The sequence below is a fragment of the Calidris pugnax genome, unplaced genomic scaffold (assembly GCF_001431845.1).
Source record: "Calidris pugnax isolate Ruff unplaced genomic scaffold, ASM143184v1 scaffold8, whole genome shotgun sequence".
Lineage (NCBI taxonomy): Eukaryota > Metazoa > Chordata > Aves > Charadriiformes > Scolopacidae > Calidris > Calidris pugnax.
In genome coordinates this window covers 22,602,885-22,630,786 of record NW_015090830.1, presented here as the reverse complement: position 1 = coordinate 22,630,786, position 27,902 = coordinate 22,602,885, and the positions used below count along the sequence as shown (strand labels likewise).

The 27,902-nt window shown below is 37.6% G+C and overlaps 1 protein-coding gene across 5 annotated transcripts in view; it reads right to left on the bottom strand.

The window, feature by feature from the left end:
- The window catches only part of CDKAL1 (CDK5 regulatory subunit associated protein 1-like 1), a 428,699-nt gene that overhangs the window by 397,951 nt on the left and 2,846 nt on the right, over positions 1 to 27,902 (bottom strand). For 3 of the 5 annotated variants that reach the window (XM_014941103.1, XM_014941106.1, XM_014941105.1), the window contains 2 exons: positions 26,095 to 26,272; positions 24,500 to 24,612 (listed from right to left, as the gene is read on the bottom strand). In XM_014941103.1, coding sequence (XP_014796589.1) covers positions 24,500 to 24,612; positions 26,095 to 26,261 — 280 coding nt within the window. In that variant the 5' untranslated portion in view covers positions 26,262 to 26,272. Of the gene's footprint in view, positions 1 to 24,499; positions 24,613 to 26,094; positions 26,273 to 27,624; positions 27,673 to 27,902 lie in introns of all 5 variants that reach the window. The other 2 variants (XM_014941102.1, XM_014941104.1) reach the window with 1 other exon arrangement.

The following is a 27,902-nucleotide window of genomic DNA, read 5'->3' as shown; positions in this document are numbered from 1 at the left end:
GAATTATTGAGAGAAGCATATTCTTACTAAGTGTTTACGCCCTCTCTGTCTGAGTAACCGGGGCCTTCTAAAATTAATCATGTTTACTATGAAGCCCAGATCAATCATCTTCATGTCATGAGTACACAGTATAGCTATGCTTCTGTAGTGCTTAAGAACTAGCCTAATAAGCAGTATGTATACAAAGATGTCCCATGAGTTATTAAACTTAAGTGTATACTATCGATCTTTTTTCTTTTTTTTTTTTTTTTTGTGCAAACAAGTGATAAGGAAAGCTGCTGCAATGATTTACTGATAACTGCAGTTGAAAATTGACAAAACGCAAACTGCTCTTGTTCCCCCCAGCCCGCCTCGTGAACTGCTTAACCTCTTAACTACTAAGCAACATAGACAAAGAGTATTAATAATTGTACAAACCATACAGTCTGTTGGATTAGCATTTCAAACACAAGCAGTATTGGTTAATTTAAAGATCATTACTACCTTAAAAGTACATAATGCCAGTTACAGCAACCAGTCTTCTACTACTAAAGGAGAAAATACACATCCTCTGGTTTGGGAAATGTCTTTAACATATATTCAAAACCTTTTCTAGCAGTCTACTGAAAACAGACTCTCAAGCAGAGTTCAGAATAGAGACTGGAGATCTCATATGTAAATATACATTTACTTTCATCTAACAACCAGAGCAACCTGAAGTTCAGTGACAAGAAAAAAAAAAAATCAAAAAGCTCTCAATGTTGCTATTAGAAAGTCAGAAAGATGCTTTAAACTAAGCTCCACATGAATTCTATTAAGCAAGTCAGGTTCTTACTCCTGGACAACGTGAATTTGCAAAACCACTATACCAAAATGTTGCAAAAAAACCTAGAGGTTGGCAAAAGCACCTCAACTAACCATCTACGAAGAAGCATCTGCAAGTAGACAGTAATGAACCAGACAGACCCAGAGGGCTTTCTTAAATGTAGGTCATGTCTGTCAGACCATAGCAAAAAGCACAGTAACATTTGCTGGAGAGAACCCTGAGTTATTCTTGCACACAAAAATCCACTCTGTAGGCAGACACTAATAGTTACATATTTGTGATGATCACCATCTGATGCTTAAGAGGAAAAGGAAGGAAAAGCTGCACAGAAGATAACTGTACTGAATTTAAGAATAAGAGTCATAAGACATTCCTTGTAATACTTCACACACTTTTCTCTTCATTAAGTTGTCACATAAGAAAAAAATTCTGTTCAAATCTGATGTTTGTTTTACACCAGGGGTTGGGGGGGACAGTGAAGAAGTCGGCAAAAAAGGTGATTCAGAAACAGTAATTTTTCCTGATTTATGCCATATTAAGCTGAAGACTTGAATTACCTAATTACTGTGATGAGAAATAGTTAAAACCTTGAGCATTATTACTCCAGATATCTGCAATGTTCTCTTTACTTGATTCACGTTTTCAGTCTGAGTCAGTTATTTTTTTGTTATGACAAATATCCCCTAGAAAAAGACTGTCCAATGACTTAAGATGTGGTTCCAGATGAGACATGAGACAGCATAATGGAAGGACTTTCACCAGTAGCCTGATCCCTGGCTTTTTTTTTTTACCTGCACACGTAACAAAGAAAAAAAGATTGTAAGATTTTAAGAAAAACTCTTGTCAATGAAGATGGTCAGCAGATTACAAAAGCAGCTAGCTTTTCACCTGAAGGCCTAAAAATGACAAAGTTAAAACATAAATATTTCAAAGCATAATACAATGAAGAGGACATTACTCAAAAATACTTGGCTCTGCAATCACACCTATGCATTTCCTGCTGTAAAATCAGGATGTTTCTAGAGGCAGGTAAGACGAGAACAAGTGAGGAACCTCTTTTTGCCTTGCAGATAGTTTAAAAACAGATTCACAGTCAACCATGAAACACGAGGCATTTTAAGATTCACCACAGCTGAATCTTTCTGGAAGGAAGGTATCAGATGAACCCACAAACACTATAAATAGCACGTAGTACAAGACTGGAACTGCTCATTTAATAATAAATCTCCATACTCAAGAAATTTTACGATTAGACAGTAAAACTTGAATTCAAGCTAGAAAGTTATCTAATGGAAGAAAGATTAAGAAGTACGAGAAATCTATTTGCTCATTCTTTGTTTAGCCAGCAGTCATCAGTCACGAGTCCAAAAGAAGAAAAAAAAGAAAAAAATGTTTTTCACTGGTCAGCAGCAAAAGTCCCTATTCAGAGCTCAGTTATTACGGGTTTATCAGTGTTTACATTTCTTCTGTGAGTTCTACTAGTAAAACACTTACCAACAAAAACCAGTATCGGGACGACACCTCTCAGACTCAAACACAATCCACATGCAGATGCAGTTACACCAACACAAACATTTTTATAGTCATTTATAATTCTATATAGATTGGGGTGTTTTGGGGGTGATGGGGTGGTCTTTTTTTGTTTGTTTTAATTTTATATCCTCAATAAGTTTCAGATTTAAAAACACTGTCTGCTTATCTGAACTAGAGCTGAACACAGCTCTACAGGTAACAGCTTTGGGCTTAGGTTCATTGTAGTCTCAACATGAGAAATAAGATAAATGATTTACCAATAGGCTTCTCAGTCTTATAATCAGCGAACATGACTTCCATTAATCATCAGGGTTATTTATTAATTTTTAACAAACAAAAAGAAAAGAATCACTGGGAAGATTTTCCGTTGTCACATTATTGCAAAAGTAATCAACACAGCAGTATTTATCACTTACCTTTCTTGCCATCAATTGCTACTACTACAGACACTTGTATTACCTCAGCATCTAAAATATTTCAAAGTTCTTTGTCCTGACTGAGAAGTACTTCAGTGCTTGAACTTTACTTGATTCACAATCAAAAAATAGTATTAAAATGTTTGTGCTGCTAGAGCTACAGCTGCCTGTAGGATTGTGCTCTATTTTAAATACACAAGTTTTGCCATAGTGTCAGCAGGGTTGGATCGAATGGCAGTATTTAGACTAATGATCTACTTCTGGGTGTTTTAAGAATATATAGTTTAAATTAAGGGAGGGGGAATTGGTCACAATCGAATCTCTGAAAGGTCATGATGCTGTTCATTGGAAAACATCTCTTCTGAGACAGAAGAGCAGTTTTCTGTCTGACCACAAAATCTACAATGATTTAGACATTCCTTTAACAACTTAATAATTTTAAGACTAATTGCATGTATACACTCAACTAGAAAATACAAAGTTTAAATCAATTGTTCAAGATACATGAAAAAACACAGCACACACTGAACTAAAATGTTTTAAAAGCTTTTAATAAATACTGTTCATGAGTAGGAGGAAAACAAGTTAGCATAATTAACTTATCTACTAATATTGCAAATTTTACCCGTACATACTGTAAATGAAGAATAAAAAAAAGCACTGTGCCTTTCTATTTAAGCTAGCCTGAAGATAATTATGAATGCACACTCTGGCTGAACTTCAAGCATTCGTATTTTAAACATTAATTTACTTCGACTATGTGCACGTCAAAATGAAAGACTGCTGTCTGGATCCAGACATGCAGTATTAATACTGAACACGTGCATTCATTTCAGGTCAGCAGACGTTCCAACTCTACTTCAGCAGGTGGTAGGAATAGCATGCTAATTAAAATCTATATTAAAAAGTTCACAACGGGCTATCCATTCTGAACAACTCCCACACAGAAACATCACTATAACCTAAGTATTTAGACCACCTTTACCTGAGTCTGAAGAAAACCAAACTGCCCCTCATGTGAGCGACCAATTATGCCCCTTTCTGAACAACTTCTATTTTTTCATCCTACCAACCGATTTTTCAAGGCAGCCCACCAAAGATTTCACAACATAGGGTTAGATACCAAAAAAGGCTCCAAAATACTTCTTCAAACTAAGCTCCCATTAGATATTAAAGTAATGAAAAAAGCTAAGCTCATTCCCTATTAGATGTTGGTCTCTGGTCACTTCAGAAGCTGAGTGCCTTTCTTAAGTGATACATCTGAGAACAGTGTAAACAAAGTCAAGGTGGCCTCAGCCCAGATTACCTGATAAGATACTGATTCAGTCACAGTTTTAGGGTAAACACGAACTTGTGTGTAGTTTGTTTTTTTTAACTTAACAGTTTTATTTCATATTTTTGGGAGAGGGTTTTTTCATTTGTAGTCAGTATGTTCTAGACTGAAGCACAGAAATAACCTGACATTTTACAATGCAAGTGCTTCAGTTAGAGCATTTCTTATAAAACGACAGACAGACCTAGCTGGATATAATGCCAGACAACACATACAGTCCACCTCCTAGCCTCATTCCTACTGCTGAATGAGATGATGATGTGACCACCAGGGCTGACTGAAAGCAAAAGCTTGAACTTTATGGCAACTACAGCAAATGGAAATACTCAAAAACTCCAAGACGGAACATTTAAAACACACTTTTCAACAGTGACGGCATTTTGTTTCTCAAGTGCAACTGATAATTGCATTAAATACATTTCAAGAAACAGTGATATCTGTCTTTTAACTCAGAAGACAAAGACAAATAGGTCCTTTTTCCTCTTCAGATTTGAAAGAGATTAGGGTTGAAGTAAAGAACTATTCTATTACTGATAGCAAGAACAGAATCTTCTTTTTTTTATTATTATTCCTACAGAGGCATTTAACTTTCCCACAGGGAGCATCAAGATGATGATACCTCCAAAAAAAAAAAAAAAAACCCACCTGTTTCTCTGCACTCATACGGAGGCCCCATGGAGGGAAACTTAAAGTGTGACCTAATCCCTTCTCTGCTGAAGCCTTACTGCCCTTTACCAGGCAGTAAGACCAGATCAAACTGATCCACCTTCTAGCCAAGGACAAATATATATATTTAAAAAAAAAAGTTATATCCCACCCAGAATTTATTACATTTAGTGAGTCTCCTGTGTATATACGCTACAAGTTTGTCTTGTACATGCTAGCCAAACAATATTGGATGGCACCTTGATAACAGATGCTGCTTTAGAATTATAAATTCAAATATTATAAACAACAAGTGACACATGAGCTTAAGCTGCTTCTACAACAGCTGTTCAACTTTAGATGCCTGTGAAGTTTTCAGCACACACAGAAATGAGTCTTTGCAAGTGTAAACAGAATTAAAGGAGCATTTTGCTTCCTTGGGTACAATACCTTGTTTTTCTCATGTGTGGCACTATATCATTGTACTTCATTTTAACCAAGCCACCTCAGATACTTACAATGTTAGTTTGTCTACTGCAAAGCTAAAAACGTATCTAAGTGAGTGTACTTGACCTGCACCTTTCTCCTAGTAACATATAATCTTATCATGCACTTTTATTTTAAATCACTTTGGTTCCTACTGAGAAACATCCATCGCAAAACACTAAGAATATCTACACATTACGGTTATTAACTTGAACTTTTGCTACAAAACAGCACAACTATCTTTGTCCATTCATTTACAATAGTAAAGCATCCTAACATACATCATGTTAGGGGATCACTAAGACATCACTAAGGGACATCACTAAGTATATTTAAAATTCATCATACTAGGGAAAAGATTTAACATAAATATTCTTTTCACAAGACATAGAATGAAAGCATTTGTGAATTTTGACATCCTGGATTGAATTCAGTGAAACAAAGCACTTGTTTACTTGACAAACACGTTCACAACTCCATCACATCGCATCCAAGGATGGGAGACTGGTGTCATCCCACCAAGTGGATCTTGCAATTTTGGTTTTGTTTCTTTTAGCACGTAGGATACTACTCAGTGTATAAATATTAACACAGAACTGGACTGAATCAATGTCTTTCCAGACACAGACAATGTTTTAGTGGCAGCTGGGAAGACAGTCCAGTAAGTAGTTATAACCTACTGTCAGAAGCACGGACAGCTCTGCAGCAAAGTTTATAGAACATGTCAAAGAACTGTGCACCTGCTTCTGTGCTTTAAAGGTGATCCATGGATTCAAAGATAAAATGTCAGAAAAGCATAGCAATTACACTTGCTAAAACAGCACTGGAACAAGGGCCATTTTTATCAACTAATTCGTGGTTAGCTAAGTACATTTTTGAAGCACTGAACTTGAAACAAAATCCTGGGCCCTCTCAACAAATGCAAAACTTGAAAGTTCAGCTGAACTTGAAATTATATTGTTAGCCTGACCATGTGACTTGCCATTGTAACTTATTAACGCAGTTCACATGCTCAGCTATACACACAAAAACCCTGAAGAACTGTAAGGTTGACTAAACATTGAAGGGATTTATGCAATTTGAGTGAAGATAAGGTTGAAAAAAAAAAAAACCAAAAAACCCCAGACTCAGTCCTACTGCTATAATAACTAGGGTGGAAAGAATGAAAGTATTCATACCAATGACTACACATCTCTCAGTCCTCTGAGTTAGGAGCAGAACTCCCTGTACAAAGGGAATAAGCCAACACTATTGAACTCATTACCTCCAGGGTGTGCTTCAGGAAAGCAAGTCTCTTCTCACTTAGCTAATTAGACTTAACTTAGGAACCTGATGTATATATCTAAAGACGTTTGGTAAAACCACTTTTGCACACCTATTTTGATCGATATTTCAGCATTCCCCAGGTAGTCCTTTGCTTATCACCACTTTGATGTAGCAGATAAAACATTATCTTTAAACCAAGGATGGAAAGTCCCATTTCAACAGCTGTTTGCTTGGGGTTTTTTTGCCAAAGAAGTCTCTTCGTTGTTTATTTCAGAATGACACTTTAAAAGACACTATTTTCAAGTGATAACTATGAAAATATTTGTGGAACAATGCTACAGAAAGTGATGCCAAAAAAATCAGCAGACTCTGTAGAGGTTAAAGAAATACGTTTTAGCATATAGAAAGATAGAAGAGCAGCTCCATTTAACACACATCTTAAACCCACCTCATTCACCAGGCTTTAAATCTTTCATTTTAGGAATCGGTTTATTGAGAATATGGTTTGCACCATAGATGGCACATGTGTTTTCAATACTGAAGTGTGTCTAAAGCAATTGGGTACAACTTGGTATCAAATACCACACAGTTTGTTTCTTAAGTCACAGGCTCCTTGATGTTAGCAGGACATTAACTAGTTCCACACTTTCTGTACATTGAAGTGCATTCTTGACTTAGTTCCTGGTACCAGAAGTAGGTGTTAATGGGAATGGAATTGCTTTTACAAAGAGCAAGACTGTATTAATGAAAAGGAAAAATACATCTATGAAAGCTTAAAACCAAGTTTTACAGGGCCACGCTGCTGATTAGCAGGCATTTCTCAGTATCTCAGATCTTACAAAAACAACAAACCGAATCCTAGCTCACAGAAGTTTTCAACTTTTTTTTTTTTTTTTTCACTGAAACTTAGGAAAATGTATCCAGTTTATATTAATGTTCCTTCTTTGACTGTCCATTAAGTATGAGTAAAGGAGACACCTTAAATTACAAATCCCTTCTTAAATCACAACTTGGGCACAGCTCTCTTGGGAGGAAAAAAGAAAAAAATGGTCCTTCAACAGGTTGTTCTCCCAAAAGAATAAGAACCTATAAATCAGTTCATACAAAAAACATTATTTTCATTATTAAGCTGTTTTCTGGAAGAGCCAAATTAAGCAAGATACAGGAGAAAAGATCTCAACTTGAACCAACTACATGTTACTAATTCATCCTAGAAGCTGCCTTACTGCTTCAAACCAAAGGCTGTGAAAACCTGCAAAATAAGAAAAAGAGTTATATTAAACTAATTCTTTCACATTTTAAACTGAAACTTAAGTACTTTAGAATCACTGCATCACGATCAGGGACGAGCAGCTATGAATAAATATACTAAAGTTAGGTATTTTTTCTAAACTGAGGAAACTTTCAGCTAAGATAAGAGATCATCTTAGCTTTTCCATTGTTCACAGGTACAAACATCTTACTTTTGCCATCCAGCCTCATGTAACTAACTAATTCAGATCACCGTGATTTCAAAGTCTTGAAAATTATACATGGCTAGAATCCATTTTCCATTTCCTTCTAGTCTACAGTATTTGTAAGAACACTTCTTCAATACAAATGAGGTTTCCCCGAAACCTCAGTGAAAAAATTGGTTTTAATAAAGTTTGGCGGCTAAAGAAAGCAAAAGTAACTGCTCAACATTTCCTCAGAGTCTTCCTTTAAGAAAAGTCCCTGCACCAATATCTGCTAATATTTTCCATTTGTTTGTTTTTAAAAAGAATTAAGTGTTATGCCAAATCTTCCATTTTCTCTTTAGCGTGTGCTAGGAAGCACACCTGGAACTCTGAAGTACAAATTTATCAAGTGATTACAATTAGTGGCAGGAAGGTGAGTCAAACTAGAAATGTTGTATACACACAATGCAAATAATCACCGATACGCCAGTACAGGTGTGAACAAAGACAGTAACCAGCAAAATCTCAGGAAGTAAATGAAGAATATACCCTAATAATTAAATAAGTCCACATAGTTATTACAGTAAGAGATAACTACAGCATTCAGCAACTACATCTGTTCCCCCTTCCCAAAAAACAAGTAAAATATACTTAATGATGCAAAAAAAATTCATACATGCACACAGAAAACATGCAGTCTGGTAACATAAATGCTATTTTTGCACTTCACAGACCCACTGGAGTTTGTTTTTTTTAATGATACATAGCACGAGCTGCAGCTGAAACAAACTTTATTCTTTCGTTGGAAGAATCCACATCTTTAAGAGATGTAAACTTTCCTGATGTACGTACCTGAGAACCATGAAAATCTGCCTTGCCAAAATGTCTAAAATGTATTTAACTGTTACAGTAAAGGAAACGGACTGTTTAGTATATTGTACTTCCCGCACACTGAAAACCACTTGCTAACGCTGATCATGATGAAAAAAACCTTACGCCATCCTGATTGGACACAGAAACCCCCCGGCTGCATCACATTGCAAGCGTCTTAGTACCACACCCATAAGCTCTATTTGGATATGATCTTTTCCATGAATGAACAACTACTGTGCTTACGGTAATAGGGCACGCTCACTCTGAAGCCAAAAATCCAATTTTACAGAGAGAAAAAAAGTTACAACAGTTTTAAGCTTTCCTAGCTAAGGTTCTGAAAATAAAGAGTTCGTGTAAGTACCATGAACATACATGGATGATGATCAATTAAGAAAAGTCATACAAATCCCTCTAATCTCAAAAGGCTTTTATACTAATCACTGCTTCATTTCCTTTGTGACCATATTCGAACTGACAATGGATCTCATTTCTTCCCAAATAATCTTCTAGGATATTTACACAAGCCTAATGTATGCAATGTTTCTGCATTATTAATAATTGTGTGGGAAATGCAGGAAAATGTTACCTTACTTTCTAGGGCTGCCTCTGAACTTTTGAGTCCTTTCGAACAATGCAAAATAAGGCCCTGAGCCAAGAGATCATTTATAGTGGGATCAATTAAGTGACTAAATTGAAAATAAAATTCAATAAAAGGCCATTTTTAACCTAAATGTTAATTTAAACGTGTCTCCAAAATAGTTTTCAATAATAATTTTGGTCAACACGCAGTTACACAGTGCCATCTAGCAGCGATTTATGGTATGGAAGTTACTATGATACTAAGTTTATCACATTACTTTGTAAAGTCCTTACTCATTTAAGTAAATTCAAATAAACCAGTGAAGTGACCCAAACGATTGCTACAAGGAAACGTAAAGTTGAAACTTTATAGACTGAATCTACACCAAATGCTACAATTCTCTGCCCATTGACCTAAACCGGCCTCACCAAAGAAGGGGGAAGAAGGTGTTCAAAGTACCTTTTTTTTTACAGCTTATTTCCAAAAACATTCTGGAGAAAATAAACAAGCCTTAGCAGAACTCTTATTATAATGGAGCCCTGTATAGGTCTTCTCCCAAGTCTGACATCAAAAATCAAGTTTAATCTAATGTTTCTCTAAAGTTTTTTCTTCACTAAATTTAAGTGGCCAAGATTTCTCTGCTTGTCATGACTAAAACTCTTGAAACATATGAAGCTGCATACATGAATAAAGTCAAGTTTTCTAACGTATTGAGGGGAAGGGGAAAAAAAGGAAAAAAAAAAAAAAAAAAGAAACTTTAAGGCCCAAAAGATTGGCATAAAGATGGATTCTTTACCGGATCAATTTGCACAAAATACCTGCAGAAATCAATCACTGTAAAAAGCAGTAAAATGAAGCGTTCCAAGTCTAAAGCTATAGTTTTCCAAGCACATACTTTAACTCAGCATAAGTAAGCCCTAGTGCTAAATAGATGAGCCATCTATTGAGTGCTCAGTGCTGTTAATGCTCTGTTCTCTTCCTTTCACAATGACTTAATACATATGCATAGATACTCCTAACGATTTGTCCAACTTTGCAGTAAATGAAACGAAGAAACTAACCTCATTTTAGACTGAAATGGTCAAAAAATAAAACAAATATGGCCAGAGTATTTTTGAAATTACAGTGAAAAAAATACAGGCAAACAACAAAAGTGTGATGACAACCTTTGGCTTAGCAATTCAGGGTTTGTGTTACCTTAAGAATCTATAATATTGCCATTATGAACAACAGCAGTGTCCCTAAATGAGCAACAAAAGTAAATTGTTAAAAAACTGTGAAGGTCTATAAATTAAGAGCATTCAGTTCACATACATTAAAAATGGACACAGAGAAATAAGGTATTCCATTCAGGACAGTATACAACCTAGCACCAAGATTTCAACTTCCCCATCTTGAACAGTTTGCTCTAAAAACCATCTCACATAAGTATTTTTCTACATAAGTCCATTTCAGCAGTTCTCACTTCTTTTTCTTAAAAAAAAAAAAAGTTGCTTTTTTTTTTTAAAAAAAAAAGTCAATTATGACAGAGCTATTCTCTAATAGACTTTGATCCAGATTTCAGCTGTTCTGGAACCTCAATTTGAAGGTTTCATAAACCTAATCTTGAATAAGGCACCAAAAATTCACCTACTGCCCATTTATCAGAATTGTACACGCTACATAAACAGACTAATGTACTTGAAGATTGATGAAAATAAACTGGATTACATCCAGAGGAGAGGAACAAGAAAGGTCAGAGATCTAGAGAACACGATCTATGAGAGCAGCTTTTAGGAATTAGGTCTATTTAGCCTTCACGCAAGATGCCTACAGGGGAAAGTGATAACAGTATTCAAATATGCGAAAGGTTGTTATGAAGAAGAAAAGAGTCAGATGTTCTCCATACCCACTAAAGAAAACACAGGCAGTATAGGCTTGAACTCTGCTAAAAGATTTAGGTTACACATTCGGAAACAGCTTTCAACCAGAAAAGTAGTTAATCATCCAAAAGGGGCTATGCATTCTCCATCACTGGAGGTTTTCGACAACCAGCTCAAACAAACATCAGTGAAGGGCTCACCCTGGGAAGGAAAGCTCAACCACGCAGGTGCCTTTTGGCCTATGATCTATGACAGACCGCAGCAGTCTTAGAGAAGGCTCTGCCAGTCAGGAACACAAACTTACAACCTGCTCTCCACAGGTGGTCAGGGAAAGTAATCCACTTAAAATTCCTCTCCCAGTCCTCCTCTGCATCAGTTTACACCCCAGAAATAAACTCCTCCCCTTTACCCAGTGCCTGCCAGCAGGTGAGCAGCATCACACTGAGGAACTGTTAAACTATGAGAATTTCTCCCCAACTCACTGACCAGCAGAGGTGAAGCTTATGGTCCCCTCCATTTAAATGTATTTCTGCCTTGCTAAAGCGAGAAACCACTGAAAAGCTACAGCTGTAAATGAACTGTCAGCCACCTACAGAAGAAAACGCTAGTTTTCTGCTCTGCTGTGTTTGTATTTGGAAAATTGTGGATAGACCCAAAGACAGCTCAGAAAATACAATAGTTTTCCAACCAGGCTTTTTATTATTATTTTTTTATATAAAAAGACACAAGCGTCACAGCAAAATAGTTTTATGGAATCACAAAACACAAGGTTGGAAGGGACCCTCGAGGATCACCTTGTCCAACCTTTCTTGGCAACAGCACAGCCTAGACAAGATGGCCCAGCACCCCATCCAGCTGAATCTTTAAAGTGTCCAATGATGGGGAATTATTCCAACAGGACAAATTTTCCTTCTGGGTCCAATCAGAATCTCCCCAGGAGTAACTTATACCCATTACCCCATATCTTTTCCAGGTGAGCCCTTGTCAAAAAAAAAAAAAAACAAACATGGGGTAAATTTGTGGAGAAACTCCTCCTCCCTCCTATAAGTTTCCTGGGTATTTTGTTTTGGGTTTGATTTGGTTGGTTGGTTTTGTCTAAAAAAAATGTGAACAATTACATTTTTCCCTTCTAACAAAAAAAAAAAAAAAAAAAAAATCTATTTTTTTCCTAATCTACAGTAATACTACAAAGAATATTTGGAACTCTTAAGAATAGATCAAGGTGATTGCCTCAGACTTAAACTTCTTAATTTTTTAATTTTCTTGTTAGTAGACTTCTAAAGCCCATTCAGTTGATATTCTCCTTTCATCACGACCAATTGTCAGACTCACTTCTAGTTAAATAAATACTAGATGCTCAAATTTACCTTCATCTGATGGACTAAATCTTTACATTCAGAAAGGAAGATTAGCATTTACCAATGGTAAGTCAATTTTTCAAAGCATGAAAAAGACAAACAGAAAAATGCCAACCCATAAATAAACAACAGAATTTCAAAAGTCAACTATCACTTAGGGAATCAATTACAAACAAGCACACTTTTACCCTTAAAGCCCAGCCAACAAAAGCTGAGGGTCCAAAATGCCTAATAAAATCAGCAGCCAAGTGATCTGTCTTCTATTATATTGCAAGCCAAAAAACTCACTTCTCTATACACCAGTGTCTTGTACCAATCAACAGCAATTCAGTTTTGGCACGATTAACTCAAAACCTATTTATAGTCATCCAAGACAAAAGTTTCTGCTTTCTTTCTTTCTGTAAGCAAATTCCAAACCCAGGGATTTGACACACAAGACAAATGCTAATGTCTTCTGCTTAAACAGATGAAGCCTGTTCCTCAGCCCCAACACTTAATGTGTTACCTCCAACTGGTAGCACGCAAATGCTGCAAGATTCATGGATGTGCATTTCTGCAGACACGTTGTACCCTGGCTAAGCATCACGGTTGTAAAGACTGCACTAGCTAAAGTCAACTAAAGGTCACCATGGGTGCTAGGATGCTTGGTCACAGCATTTCTCGTGCTTTCCTTAAGTGTCCAAAATGAACACCAAAAAAAAAAAAAAAAGTGACAGAAACTGGCTAGGATGAGGTTGTACTTTCCTAAGAACTGCAGAAATAGGTTATGACAATATGAAACATTCTAAAACACAGCTTTATGATGCAATAAAGACGTTTCTTTGCTTCTCTGAGCAGCCTATCACTTCTCTTGGGGTGAAAGGCATCTCTGCCTATAGTGTTTCAGGGACCAAAAACTTACTCAGTTTCTGGAAAGATGAAGAGCCTCTGCATAACTTGCTTAATTTCAAAATAGGCTCTTAAGCAAGGCCACAGGGAAGAACAGAAGGACTGAAGATTCAACGATTATTCCCTATCTACCACGAGGAGGATACAAACAAACAGTATGGGAGCCTGCTCCAACACTGCTTCAGAAGAGCTCCTTCCCTGCAAATTCAAACACTTCCCAGTGCACACTTTTGCTGCTCCTAACACGTACCAGGGAAAGATTGCCTTTTGACAGCTTACTCATCTCCACTATTTTAAACATCATTCACAAAAGATTTTACATAACTAAATTTAAAAAAAAAAAAAAGAAAAAAATTATACAACTCAGAAGTTCCTGAAGATAAGCTCAATAAAAATAGGAATGGCAAATTAAAAAAAAAAAGTATTTGCACAAACCCCATACAAAATTCACAAACTATGTAGGTAGGTCTCACCCACATTGAACTTAGGGTGTTAATTCACATCAAGTAGCACTTTCCCTTAAAAAAAACCAACCCAAACATTAAATCATATCCTATATATTATTTAGAATTTGTTTAAACAAATGAAAAACCTAGTTTGGGAAACTTAGGATAGCACTGCAGTGATGACAATAGTTACCACCTCTCTGAAATGCAAGCCTTAATAAGCTGTAACATAATCAATTGCTAACTTGAACACCGTTTGCCTTTATACTATTAACTAAGCTTGTGGTTCTATTTATGCAGTAGTCACACATATCAACTGATAGCATTTGTTCAGCAGTCACTGAAAGTTTGTGTCTGAGTGTAATACACATTTAAGACAATGTAAAAATAAAATCATCCCTTAAATAATAAAGAAATAAAATAAAATAATTTATAAATAAATTATTTTAATAAAATAATAAAATAAAAATAAAAATTTAAAATCATCCCTTAGTGAAAATAAGCAGGGGACCATGGTGATCATTATAAGCAAAAAAACTCAATTAATGCTCCAAATAGAAGTCCTTATATAAATTAAGCCAACCTCCTAAACCAAACAAACATGAGGCAGAAAGAGGCATCCAAAGGAGCAGTTCCTCAAAAAGGTGATGTTAGCAATTATGATATTTTATGAATTCAAAACCCGTTAACACAGACTCCTTGGAAGGGAAACTAAAGGGTCTGATACAAATAAAAAGTAGTCAGTAAAAGCACAAAACATAGACCTTCCTAACATTCAGTAGCAAAGCTGCCAGCCAAAGAGCCGAAAGATCAGAATGATAGCGAATAATTTTAATTAAAGCCGATTTAATTAAACGCATACGGACTGCACTTTAAAATGGGAATGATAATGCAGTGTCCCTAAATTAACTGAGTAGCACAGCTCAGCAGAAAGGAAGGGGTTAACGGCCCCGCGGAGGGGTGCGGGCTCTGGGCCGGCTCTGCTGGGCTGATGCTGCCACCTCTTGGCTCCCACCTGTACTGCACCCTGCCCAGACACACGGCGGCCCGGCCTCTATCCGCAACACACAACACACATTTCTAAACCGTCCTCAGATGAAAAAGTCACGAGTGCGAGCTACTCCAAACGTTACGGTATCCCCAGTATTTATTCTTTTTTATTACTCCTTTATAACTGTAAAAGGCTCTGAGAAAAAGAGAAATAAGGATTTTATTTGTTCCCATCACTAAGGAAAATCACCCAAACCAATTTGTGTCCGTTATCTGTTTAGTGAATTTCTCCTGTCTCCAGCCAGCCTGCATAACCACAGGGCTGTCTTGTCTCTTAACATACCCTCAGGCCTGACAGCAGGATAACATCCAGGTCAACGCTCTGCATTTGGAGACACATCACAGGTCAAGATTAGGTGTGCTACATTCAAAATTCTTATCAGCAACAAGCCAGAAACCAACTCACTTTGGCTTGCCTTGCCTCCGTAGAGTAACGCAAAGCAATAGCAGCTCACGCTGCACAGGCACACACACTGCAACTACCAAAAAAGCATTCCCAAAACATATTAAAAGCCTCCTAATGCAAAGTTGCAGAGTTAAGGCTGACCATCGCAAGTTTAGAGAACTTTGTCCTAATCAGCAATTTCTTAAAAGTAAGGAACTCACAACTAAGCTTCATCTTTACGAGCAAATGAAACCGTAGCAAATCTTCATCTTTCCCAGCAAATGAAACTGGAGCCAAATTACAGCAAGAGCCTGCACTAAACATCAGCCCTCCTCCACTGTTCCCAGCCAGCCAGGGTAACAGCCAAGCCTTTTTTGGGTGCTCCTACAAACGGTCTGATCAAAATACAATCTCGCTCCTACCTCTGAGATTACATGGTCAAAAATCTCTTCCGGTACACATCTGGTCTGTTCTCTCACTAGCTTTAACAAATCTTCTATAAATCGTTATTTATCCCACAAAGAACCACATGGAACTAATGTCTCAGCAGAGCACTCTACAAAGATCTACATCACTTGTACATACATGTTGAACTCACTTCATCACTGCTATTTATGCTTCATTTACTGATTAACCATCTACTCTGGGGACACATTCCGGATACAAGGATGCACATTACCAAAAGCTGAAATTTACCTTTCATGGTTCAATCCTTTTCAAACTCATTCCTCTGGATTACATGAAGTCCAGTGTTGCCAGAACTAAACCCTACTGCATAATCACTAGAGCTCACAGCCAATTGTTCTGCCGCTAGAAATAACCCAAAATACATACGCATGCTTAAATTTACCTATGTAAGCTCTCTACAAGTGTCTCTGAAGATAATGTGCATGTAGGATTTATTTGGGCTCAGGCCTGCTCCCAGCTTGCTGTTGCCAGCTCTGTGTCTGTGAAAGAAAAACACTACAAGAAATCAATTCAATTTAGAGGAATTGTAAAATTGGTGGTTTTAAGTGGAATAGAGAAAAGAGTACACACTCCACAGATTAAGCTCTAATGTTAGTGACTATAGGAAGCTGTTATGAGGGGAAAACACACACTAGTTCTTTCTAGTTCCCCTATAAACAGGGGAAACATTTCCCAGTTTGAGAATTAGAGTAGTTCAATCCTGTAACACAGACAACATCCTCAAAGCTAGATAGGCAACTTTCTTTCAAGTGGGGTAACAGGAATAAGAAGTTGATGCTGAGGAAGCTGAGGTAGGAAAAACTCACCACAAAGAGGTAGCCCAGAGCAGGATGCACGACAAGTCAGAGATGGTAACAGAACTGTAGCTACACACACACTAGGAAGTTTCACAGAGAACGCAGGAGCCATAATAGAGCTGCCAAAACCACAATTACACTTTAGTTTACAGAGACCTGGGGAACATGCACTGCCGCAGACGAGTCACGGCATAATATTGTATTAACTCTACACTGCAAGAAAGCACCCCAACAATATCCAGACCCATCATCCCTCTCACTGCCTTACTGGACACTTCAGGCTGCACTGGGAATACCTGTATTCCTCCTAAAGAACTGTGAGATCTTGATTTTCTACATTCATGCAATCCCATCTGTTCCATCCTATAAATATCACCTTTTGTTTTTCCTCTATGTCCCATTTCACCCTCTCTCTTCATCCTCTTAACCATCTCACCACGAGTTTCAGATTCGAAACAGATGTCAAGTTGGAAGATGGTGCTTGATATGCCCAACTCTAACAGTTATTTCAGCAGCAGTGAAAGAAGGAAAATAAACATAACAAAAGCCACCATGCCCACACCCAAGCACTCACATACTAGCTGTTCCTGACAGCAGGGCTGTCGGGCCAAGGCACCAAGAACCAAAACATAAAGCAAACTTGTGACAAGCAGCAACTCAGACCTTCTGAAAGCAGGAGACCATATTGCTGGAACTGTTAATTATCTTGCTTTAACAACAGGTACAGAAACAAGTTACTTGACTGCTTCTCTCAGTAACAGCTACCAAAAGCTTTTATGTCCAGATTATCAGTCAGTTTGAATCTGAAAGAGAAACCTGTTGAAGGAGTAGTTATGCAGGTGTGTAAGGTTATCAAACAATGCAAAAATCATACAGGATTCTGACTTTACAAGTTATAAACAACAGGGAAATTCTTCAGCAAGGGTATAAAACACCACAGGGTTTTACACCCCGGTTCACTTTTCTCCACTGTTCAGCTGCTTCACAGAGAAATGACAGTTTAATGACTGTTAATGTTGCCAGAGAAAACAGAAACGCCCCTCATCACCAGAAAAGTAGCTTGGTTTATTTTGTATCATCTTTTCCCCCTTTTCCCACCCAAAAAAGGGTTATAAAGTATCTTTTTTTTCTAAATTGGCGCTGCAATCACAACCATTTGAAAAGTACAAATCTAAAAGCAAAGACTAAATTTGAATTCTCTGATTGATAAGATTAAATATCAAGCACTTCAGGAGAAGCTAATAATTTGTCTTTTAGCTTAAAAAAAAGAATACTAAAAATGTCTTGCAATGAGAATGGCTCATAGCACCCCAAAATTACACAGTAATCACTACTGCTTGTTTTACATGATGCTTCTGAGGCAACATAGAAGTATTATCAGCAGGGTGGAGAGAGAAAAATGGACCAACTGCTGATTCTGAGCAACAAAAAGATAGCAGAAACCAGCAGAAACTTTAGTCAAAATACTTCATCAACCACTACGCAGGCTTCAGAGAGTTAATTTTATGTTAACAAATTTATAGAATACAGTAACCTGCTCAAGAGATCTCTACCATCAGGATAATGAAATAAATAAAACTCTAGAATTATTAAAATTTTATTGTGCAGTAGATAAGTACTTTCAAAACAACACTTAAATGAAGTGCCAGATTCTGAACTGTGATTCAGGAACTGAGAGTCAATACTTATACAATCTTAGTCATTTTCTTTATTTTTCAGCTTGGATGAATAAAAGCGATGCTGAAGCACACGTTGCTGTATCTGTATGGGGATGGCCAAAGTGTGAGGAAGCACAGTTTAGGCAACACAATGAACACCAGGCAATGCCTTTGAACGCTGAAGTCTATATTAGGTTGTAGCACTTCATCTGCTTTTTCAACAGCAGACTAAGCATGTTTCCTTTTACATCTGTCTTCTCAACATGAGGTCTTAAGTAGATCAGAACATTTGTTCTTCCTTGTATTTTTCCTTCTTCTACTCAAATTTACTGTTTCAGCAGACGGACATTCTTAAGGATACCTCAGCTATATTCACTGCTAAACAAAACTGGCAAGTTTTAGAAAATTAACAAGTAGAAGAGGTAACAAAAAGCAGAGAATTTCTTTAACAGTATTTCAAAATATTATTTGAGATTTGCTTTAGAGAAATACATGAGTTCTCTGCACAGTGAATTTCAGAGTTTTAAGACATATAACAAGGACTATAAAAATTCAACTTCAATAGAAATTGGCAAATCTCACAAACTAATACCATAATCACAGTAACGGAGTGAGCTCTTCAGGAACTACAGGACGGAACCCATGAAAAATACTGCATCTTTCCATCCAAACTTGCAGACAAGTTGTGAAAGACAGTAAAAAGGATGCTTGGACAAAGACTAGTCTAAAACTGCTCAAGTAAAGCTGTGGCTCTGTAATACAACTGGTTTCTATGTGCTAAACCAAGGCCAAGCCCACTGAACTAGCAACAAAACAGTTATACCCCTTTTTGCTTCTGGAATCCAGTACCACAAGAGGGAAAACATTCCATGCTAGCATTTATTTCTAAAAAAAAATGAAAAGAAAAGAAAAAAAAAGTAGAAAAAAAGTAGTGCAGATAAGCTGTTACTGGTCTACTTTTGCTGAACGTTTGTTAATACCAATTTTTGCTTCCTCTTTATAAAAGGAAGAGTTAATGTTCATTCTTCTAATATTTGTAGGTCATTAGTAATTTCTTCCCCCCACCCCCAACCCTTCCCAGCATGTTTTTCAACAACTGAGGAGGGAATGCTTTGGTCCTGAACAGCCACAAGCCAAAAGCAATTATCACAAAACAACAAGCCTACCTAGCTGCTTGATCCATCAAAATGCATTCAAGAAGGCTGGGCCAAAAGCCATTCATTCCACCCAACCAGAAACCTAACCAGAAACCTATAGACGCCAATGAATGCTAGTACAACTACCCACTTCACAAGTCAGTTCCTTCTGACTATACATGCTCGGCTCTATTTTTCAGAGGGAAGGTGCGGTTAAGCGGCACATGTACTGAATTCCCTTCCCAAGCAAACATCTGGCTCACAGTATTTTGAGCACTCCCAGCTCGCCCACTTCTTATTTTTCACAGTAAGAATTATTTGTCTGTACCACACGAGTTTCTTCCACCAGGGTGTATCTCAAAGGGAGCACCCTAGTAGGTCTGCAGGCATATCTAAACTATATAGCAAGTCATGCTGCCAAGAAACCAAAACCAGTTTTCGAACCAGTAAAGCCTCCATCAGCTGTACTGTTTTCAGAACATGAAGTACCATGGTCAGCCCTACACTGATAGCAGCTGGTCCACACGTTTCTGTGTGGCTCAGACTAACAAAGGAGCTTTGTGTTCCCACACGATGGTATGCAAGATTTGTTCAGAATACTGCCTCCACCTTCACGTTCTAAAAGCAAATACAAAAATAGGTTCAAGCTCTTCTGCTGGTTTCCCTTTGCTTTTTTTTTTTTAAGCTGATACAGTTCCTGATTTGTAATCAGCATTGCTGCTATTGCAATAACTGTACATTGCCAATTCACACTGCACTCTCTCTCCCTAGACAAAGGTAGCCTTTGCTGTGAAAAAACATAGCAAAGCCATCAGTTTTCACCTTTGGATATAGCCACTCCTAAAAACAACAACAGGTGCCTGTACAGAAAGAATACTTTCTAAATAAATGAAACGCAGGGCTGGCGGGGGGGAAACAAACAGACTTCTGCATCACCTGAACAGAGTTCAAATCAAAACCAGGGTAGAATCCATGCAATAAACCAGGATAAGGAATAGCATTGGAATAAAATTTTTGCAACAAGTCATATAAAGATTATTTCTATAATTAGAAGGTATCATTATATCCATGTTTTGTTTTGGCTAAGTCAACTTAAAAGGCAGGTTGCATTGTTACAATTTCTAGTTAGCAATAAAAGCCTGTCTGATGCCATTTTTCTTCCTTTCATTTTTTTTTTTCAATCTTTTTTTCAATCAAAGGCAGGTTGCATTGTTACAATTTCTAGTTAGCAATAAAAGCCTGTCTGATGCCATTCTTCTTCCTTTCATTTTTTTTTTTTCAATCTTGCAATTAATGGAAGACACTAGAAACAGTGCTTGACCATTTGCCTCATAATGGAGCAAGAACCGCAAGGTCACATTTTAACTCCTAGGACCAGAACTTAATTCCAGCATCTCTTCAATAAGTGTTGTTGACTCAAAAGCTTAGGAACATGTAGGAAACAGGCTAACACACTTTTCTTTAAGTAATAGCTGTCAAAGATGCTGTGACAACAGATTACCTTTTACCTTAGTGAATATTTCTATATTTTCCTCAATTTTATAAAAGTTTTACATTAAACTAACAAATTCTAGCAACAGAGGCACTGACAAATCAGCTCTTGCAAAACATTTGTTTGCTATTTTTGGCATACTGTAAACAATATTAAGTTTAATTTCAAGAAATGTTTGAAATTCGGATTATGTTAAGCAATACCTACTAACTACTTTGCTGTATAGGACAAAAAGAGATTAAGTTCCTTCCTGACATTTTATCTGAACTTTCCAGATGACTGAAAAAAGCCCAAAACATGCTTTCTTAAAAAGCGATTGACAAGAGAGATTCACAAAGTGTTGGGAAACTTTCTATATTGGCATTTCCTCTACAGAAAGATGGACAGCATGAGCATTAAGTTATGCACTGAATGCTAAAAATTTTAACTGCAACTTTATCAAGAGCAAGACTCTGTTGTCTTTTGTCTCACTGCACACCTTGGACAAGCAAGCGACTCCATTTCCTCTGCACCCTCCTCCTACTGGGTATTGCTGTCTGCAACGAGGATCCTCCAGGAGCCTTCTCTTCTGAAGGCTGAAGAAACTCAGCCTCTCTTCACACATTGTGTGCTCCCTAACCATCTTGGCAGCCCTCCACTGGACTCAATCCATGGGGAGCCCGAAACTGGACCCAAATTGGATCACTCCAAACTCTGTCTCTCCACATACAGCCAAAGGATCACTTTACCTGACCTGCTGACTACGCTCTTGCTAACGCAGCTTGCCTTTTGTGCTGCAAGAACGCATTGCTGACTCATGTTCAACTTCTTGTCTACCTCAAACCCAAAATCGTTTTCTGCAAAGCTGCTTTCTAGTCAGCCCACCCACCCCCCAACCTTTACCACTAGCTGGGGTTACACCAACCCTAGGATTTTGCATTTGCCTTTGCTAAATGTCATATGGTTTCCGTTAGCCCTCTTTCTAGTCTATTGAGGTCCCTCTGAACCACAGCACTGGTTTCCAGCCTATCAACCGCTTCCCCCAGTTTGGCATGGTCTACAAACTTGCTGAAGGTACGTTACATCCTGTCTTCCAGGTCCACTAAATACATTAAACAGATCAGTCCCAGTGTGAAACCCTGAGACACGTTATGAGTAATCCAAGTAGCAACAGTGCACTTTCATATGCACTTGTCACCAGAAGCATCGCTATATTGAGCAGAAAGGCAGTTGTCCTCTTTACCACCTTATATTCTCACACACAGCTACCATACTTGCAATACTTGCACTCAGTTCCAGCTTCATTAGCAGCCTATAAAGGAGAACATTCAACAAATGGATTTGTAAAAATTTACATTAGCCAGAATTTGTAGCCAGTATTTTTGTTCTGTTGAACAAAAATGAAATTTCCAGAGGTCCTTAAACATATCAGCTTAAAAAGAAGTTACCTAATTTCACAAAGAAGAAAACACACTGGCTAATTTCTGCCCAATCCCTAAACACTAGGAGTTTCTTTGTTTGTTTAATATATGTATATACATATACACAAATAAACTAAATTAAGATGTCAATTTAATAACAACCAGAAACTAGCAGTTTCATACGCAGTTCCCAAAATCACTCTGCAGGTATTTCTGCCCCAGCTGCTGCAACTTTTATTCAGTTTTTAGTCCTCAGTTTCAGATTCTAGATGTAGACTTATTTCTATCCTAAAGTTATGAACACTTGACTTTCTAAAAAGAGAAGTGTCTTGGTTTCAGCTGGGATAGAGTTAATTTTCTTCCTAGTAGCTGTTGATGTTTGGATTTAGTATGAGAAGAATGTTGATAACACATACTGTTTCAGTTGTTACTAAGTAACATTTCTATTAACTCAGGGACTTTTTCACCTTCCCATAGAAGCTGAGAGGGAGCACAGACAGGACAGGTTGGCCAATGGATTCTGTATTCTGTACCACTGACATCATGCTCAGTATATAAATGGAGGTTGGCCAGGGGGCAGGAATCCATGATCACTGCTTGGTATGGGCTGGGCAGTCAATCATGGGGTGGTGAGAGCAATTGTATTGTATCACTTTATTTAGTATATTTTTTTACCACTTTTTATTTTCCTCTTCTATTACTGTTCCATTATACTGTCTTTTTCTCAAGCCATGAGGGTTTTTTTTCCTCCCTCCTTTTTCTCCCTCTTCTCCTTACCCTACCGGGGGTGTAGGGGGCAGAGGCAGGGGGGAAGAGTGAATAGCTGCATAGTTCTAGTTGACGGCTGGGGTTAAACCATGACAAGAAGGTATCAAAAATTTTAGGCAGTTCCTTCATTCACTGCACTCCATCTTTCCTACATTTCTCCCGATAAAATTCCAAAAGCACAGGACAGCCACCTGAACCTTGACAAGACAGAAGTAGCTTCTGGCTACTATGCACTAGAGAAATTAACGTAAAGAGAAATTAAATTCAAGAAAGCTGTAACAAGGCAAAAGTCAGAACTCATTTGTAGTCTTACACAAACAGCTGTCACAAATAAAGCTTTTTGGACCAGCACTCCAATTGTCTGTGAGAAGAGCATATCTACTTCAGAGTTGAACTACTAATGAAAGAATCAGCTGGGTTCCCTAAAATAGTTCAGCGGTTGATCTTTCTGTATTTATCTGAGACTAGATACTGAATTATTCAACTGCAAAAGAGGAAAATTAGATGTAACTGTTTAACGACATCAGGAGGTGTTCAAGGAAAGAAACATTTTGTGAAACAGGGAATAAAATACTTCTAGCAAAATGTCAGGAAAGACAACTTTGCAGTCTTTCAATACAAGCAGGATGCAAGTTTAAATGCAAGACAGATGAAAACTTGAATCAATGAATAAAATATATCTATTTTTTTGACTAGTCATAAGCTACACAGAAGCACTCAGACAATAATTCTCCATTGAAACATGACATTAACATATGCTTTAAGCTTTCTATACGATTTGTATTAAGGAGATGAAATGTGGCCAGCACAGCCACAAGTTCAGGGCTTTTAGTTTAGGGTTGGGGAGCAGCAAGGGGTGGAACAAAATGATGGGGATTATTTTAAAGTACTTGAAGAAAAGAAGAAACACCATTTTCAGCTTTTTCAAGGGTACAAAACACAATCCTGTATCATCCCACCTCCATCATACTGATTGTCCCTCCCGAAACAGAGGATAATACACATGTAGTTAAACTCTGCTCCTACAGCAAACACACACATCTCTAAGGGACAACACACTTCCTCTCTCTCACTTGGGTTCCATCAATTACAATCAGACAACCGGCTAGACTCTAGACAAGAATTAAAATCTTTCCCTTCCACTCTTATGAAAACTTTTCAATTAAGTTTAGCAAGCAAAATACCCACAAAAGGCACTGCGTGACATCTATTAGATAGTTGTCCTGTCAGGAAAATGTAACCATTCTGAAAGCACTCATCTTGCAATCATTCTGCTTAATCCCAGGAAAACACTTTACCTCCTCACCTTCAAATCAGATAGAGATCAAAGGGGGATCTGAAAAAGTGTAATTAAGACTAAAAACATTTGATGACAGCTTGACAGCTCTGAACATTCACCCAAAACCTGATTTTGTTACCTGTAATTTTGTAGCCATATGCAGCCAGCTGTCCAGCCATGTACTCGCCATCCGAATTATTGTGAGAACATCCCCATGTGCGAATCCAGATTTTCTGAGCACCAGGAATGATGCTGTTAAGTAAGAAAATTAATTAAAAATGCAAGTAAAAGATGAACAAGCTTCCTCTTTAAGTCCCCTGAACATAGTCGATTAATTGTAATTCTCCAAATATAAAACAAGCAACACAAACAGTAACAAATCTAAAACAGCATAAGAGTTTTAGAACTGAGAAGGGACTGTGTCTGAGCACCAGGAATGATGCTGTTAAGTAAAAAAATGAATTAAAAAGGCAAGTTAAAAGATGAACAAGCTTCCCCTTTAAGTCCACTGAACATACTCAATTAATTGCAATTCTCTAAATATAAAACAAAATGCAAACAGTAACAAATCCAAAACAGCGTAAGAGTTTTAGAACTGAGAAGGGACTGTAGGATAATGGAGATGAGCTGTAGGATAAGAAGAGCTTCAGTACAATGAAGTTCACAAACAACTAACTTTCTGAAAATTGTATCATTAACAAGTGACCTTCAAGTGACTGCACTAAAATTAGGCCAACAGCAAACAGTTAGAGCTAAACTGCAACCTTTTGGAATTACCGCACCCCTTCATTGTAGTTCCCTCCATGCAAGTCATCTTTATAAATTCTTGACTTAAGCCTGCCACCAGCCACACTAACATCTGAAAGGTCATTTCCCAACCTCTCTGGGCTACAGATGCAGCATGGCAGATCTCCACCATGGAGCTAGCACACACAATGGTTTAAGAACTAACAAAAAAATGCTGCAAGAAGCTCTTATTGAAACTCCTGGAATAACTGTGCCAATGAGCTAAAGATGCCAGTACATGAACGACACGCATCCTAGAACACAATCCTTTGCCTGTCCACGTATTTTTTTTCTCCTCCCACACTCTTCTTTTTTTTTAAAGATACTTCCCTTAGCTAGAAATCAAAATTTGTTGACAAAAGATTAATGATTATTAAGTAGACATGTGCAACACGTGTTACATGTGTGTAACGTATTTAGACTTCCTATTGTCTAAACAACATACATACAATGTGCTTTCTTGGGTCAAAAACACTAAAACAGAGCTTGTTATACAACATACAGTACCTGAATACTTACGAGAATGGAGTGCTAGTGTGAAGTATCTACAGACCCCCAGTTCAGCTGTACATAGACTTCTGACAGAATGGAGTCAATGTACCTTTATGGGTGCATTATAAATGGGTCAAAAACACTAAAACAGAGCTTGTTATATAACATATAGTACCTGAACACTTAGGAGAATGGAGTGCTAGTGTGAAGTATCTACAGACCCCCAGTTCAGCTGTACATAGACTTCTGACAGAATGGAGTCAATGTACCTTTATGGGTGCATTATAAATGTATAAAATCTCTTTTGAACACTAATGAAAAAACTAAACTTAGTTTCCTGTGCATTCCAGACACACTTTATTTTCATTTTCATAATGGAGGGAAATTTTATCCACCAGCTTGAAATTAAGGGGTGGAGGGGGGAGGGCTGGGGAGATGGAATATGCAATAATTTACCTGTCACTTGGAGGATCATCATCTGGCTGAGTATTTTTTTGTGAATTGCGTTTTCGCACTTTTGGAAAAACATTCTTCCTTAAAAACTGCCGATCATGTGGTTTCAAATCTTCTGCTGACACGATATCTTCAATATCTTCGAGCACTGAATCACAGGCAGCAGGCATCTTCAAGAAGCCTTAGAGAAAATTGGTATTAGCAAGCATTTGAGTACAAAGCCAAGGCATAGTGTCTACTGCACATGTTCTCATAAAGTCAGATATATTTCTACATATGCAATGTATCATACATATGAGGGACAATGAGCACAGAAAAACTATCCAGAGATACTTCCCAATGCCTTCTTCCCCTGAGACCCCTCATGCCCAGGCAGGGAGAAAGCCACAAACTATAGTTTTTACAGGTTTTTTAAATAATCTGTAACTTGTCATCTTCTAATTCAAAAACCCTGCAGCTCCTCTGACATGATATATCCAAGATGCCAGTATTGTGTCAGGCATCATAGTGGAATAATGAGTTTGTGTTATGTGATAGCTATGCTTCCACTCACATCAGAGGAGAAGAATGAAAGATACAGCATTCAAGTGCCTGCTTCAGAGGCTGTTCTGGCTCTTTTATTTGTGTGCTGAAAACAGGTGCACAGCAGTTCAATATGTCCTCATAGTCCTTTTGAAAACAAGCCAAACTATTCCTAGAATTCCCGATCCTACAGGACTTTCATTTGAATTACTTCACTCATCAGACAGCCAAATAAGAATTTCTCTCCTCAGGTACAAGATGTTAAACAACTATACATAGCTAATATAAAATAGCTACAGTATCATCCGGCTTGTATAACATATTAGAAGATCATTAAAAGCTAATTATGTTTTCCACAAGAAAGTAAGTATGTATCTCCCAGCAGATCTCAAGATCCAGATCAGTTTTCAAAAAAGGATTAAAAGCTAATTATATTTTCCACAAGAAAGTAAGTATGTATCTCCCAGCAGATCTCAAGATCCAGATGAGTTTTCAAAAAAGGAAAAAAAAAAAAGTTATTTGCTAAAGGAGCCCATAAAGCAAAAGGTATACCATTAATTGCACACCTCACACTGTGCTGCGTGTAAATCTTAAACAGAATAAAGTCTGATTTACCATTGGAAATCTGATTTTGTATATGTCTCAACAGTTTACTAAGGAAAGAAAAAAAAAGTTATTTGCTAAAGGAGCCCATAAAGCAAAAGGTATACCATTAATTGCACACCTCACACTGTGCTGCGTGTAAATCTTAAACAGAATAAAGTCTGATTTACCATTGGAAATCTGATTTTGTATATGTCTCAACAGTTTACTAAGGAAATCACAGAAAGGCATTTCACAGAGTTTACAGGAAAAATACAACACTTTCATAACTGACAGCAAAAAACAAACCAAACAAGACTTTAATTTCTTTAAAACCAGCTTTCAGGAACAGAAAATTCAGGCTACTGGCATACAAAATACTTTCAGATGTTGCAGTTGAATTATTCAAGTCCATAAGAAATTACACACCTGTGCACTTTCCCAGTGCGAGTGCTTCAGTCAATCTTGCAAAATATCCTTCAAAATAAAACAGTATCACCTGAACCATCTGCATTTTAAGTTAAAAATGAATATAGTGATGCCATAAAGATAATTAAGCACTTAGCACTCCTCTAGATCAAGAACCCGGCCGTGTCCGGCGCTGCCCCAGCTCCTTTCGCCGGTGGGCTGCCCTACGGGAGGGAAGGGCAGAGCTGGGAGCTGTCCGGAGCTGGGGGGGGGGGGGGCCGGTTGGCGCTTCTAACGGC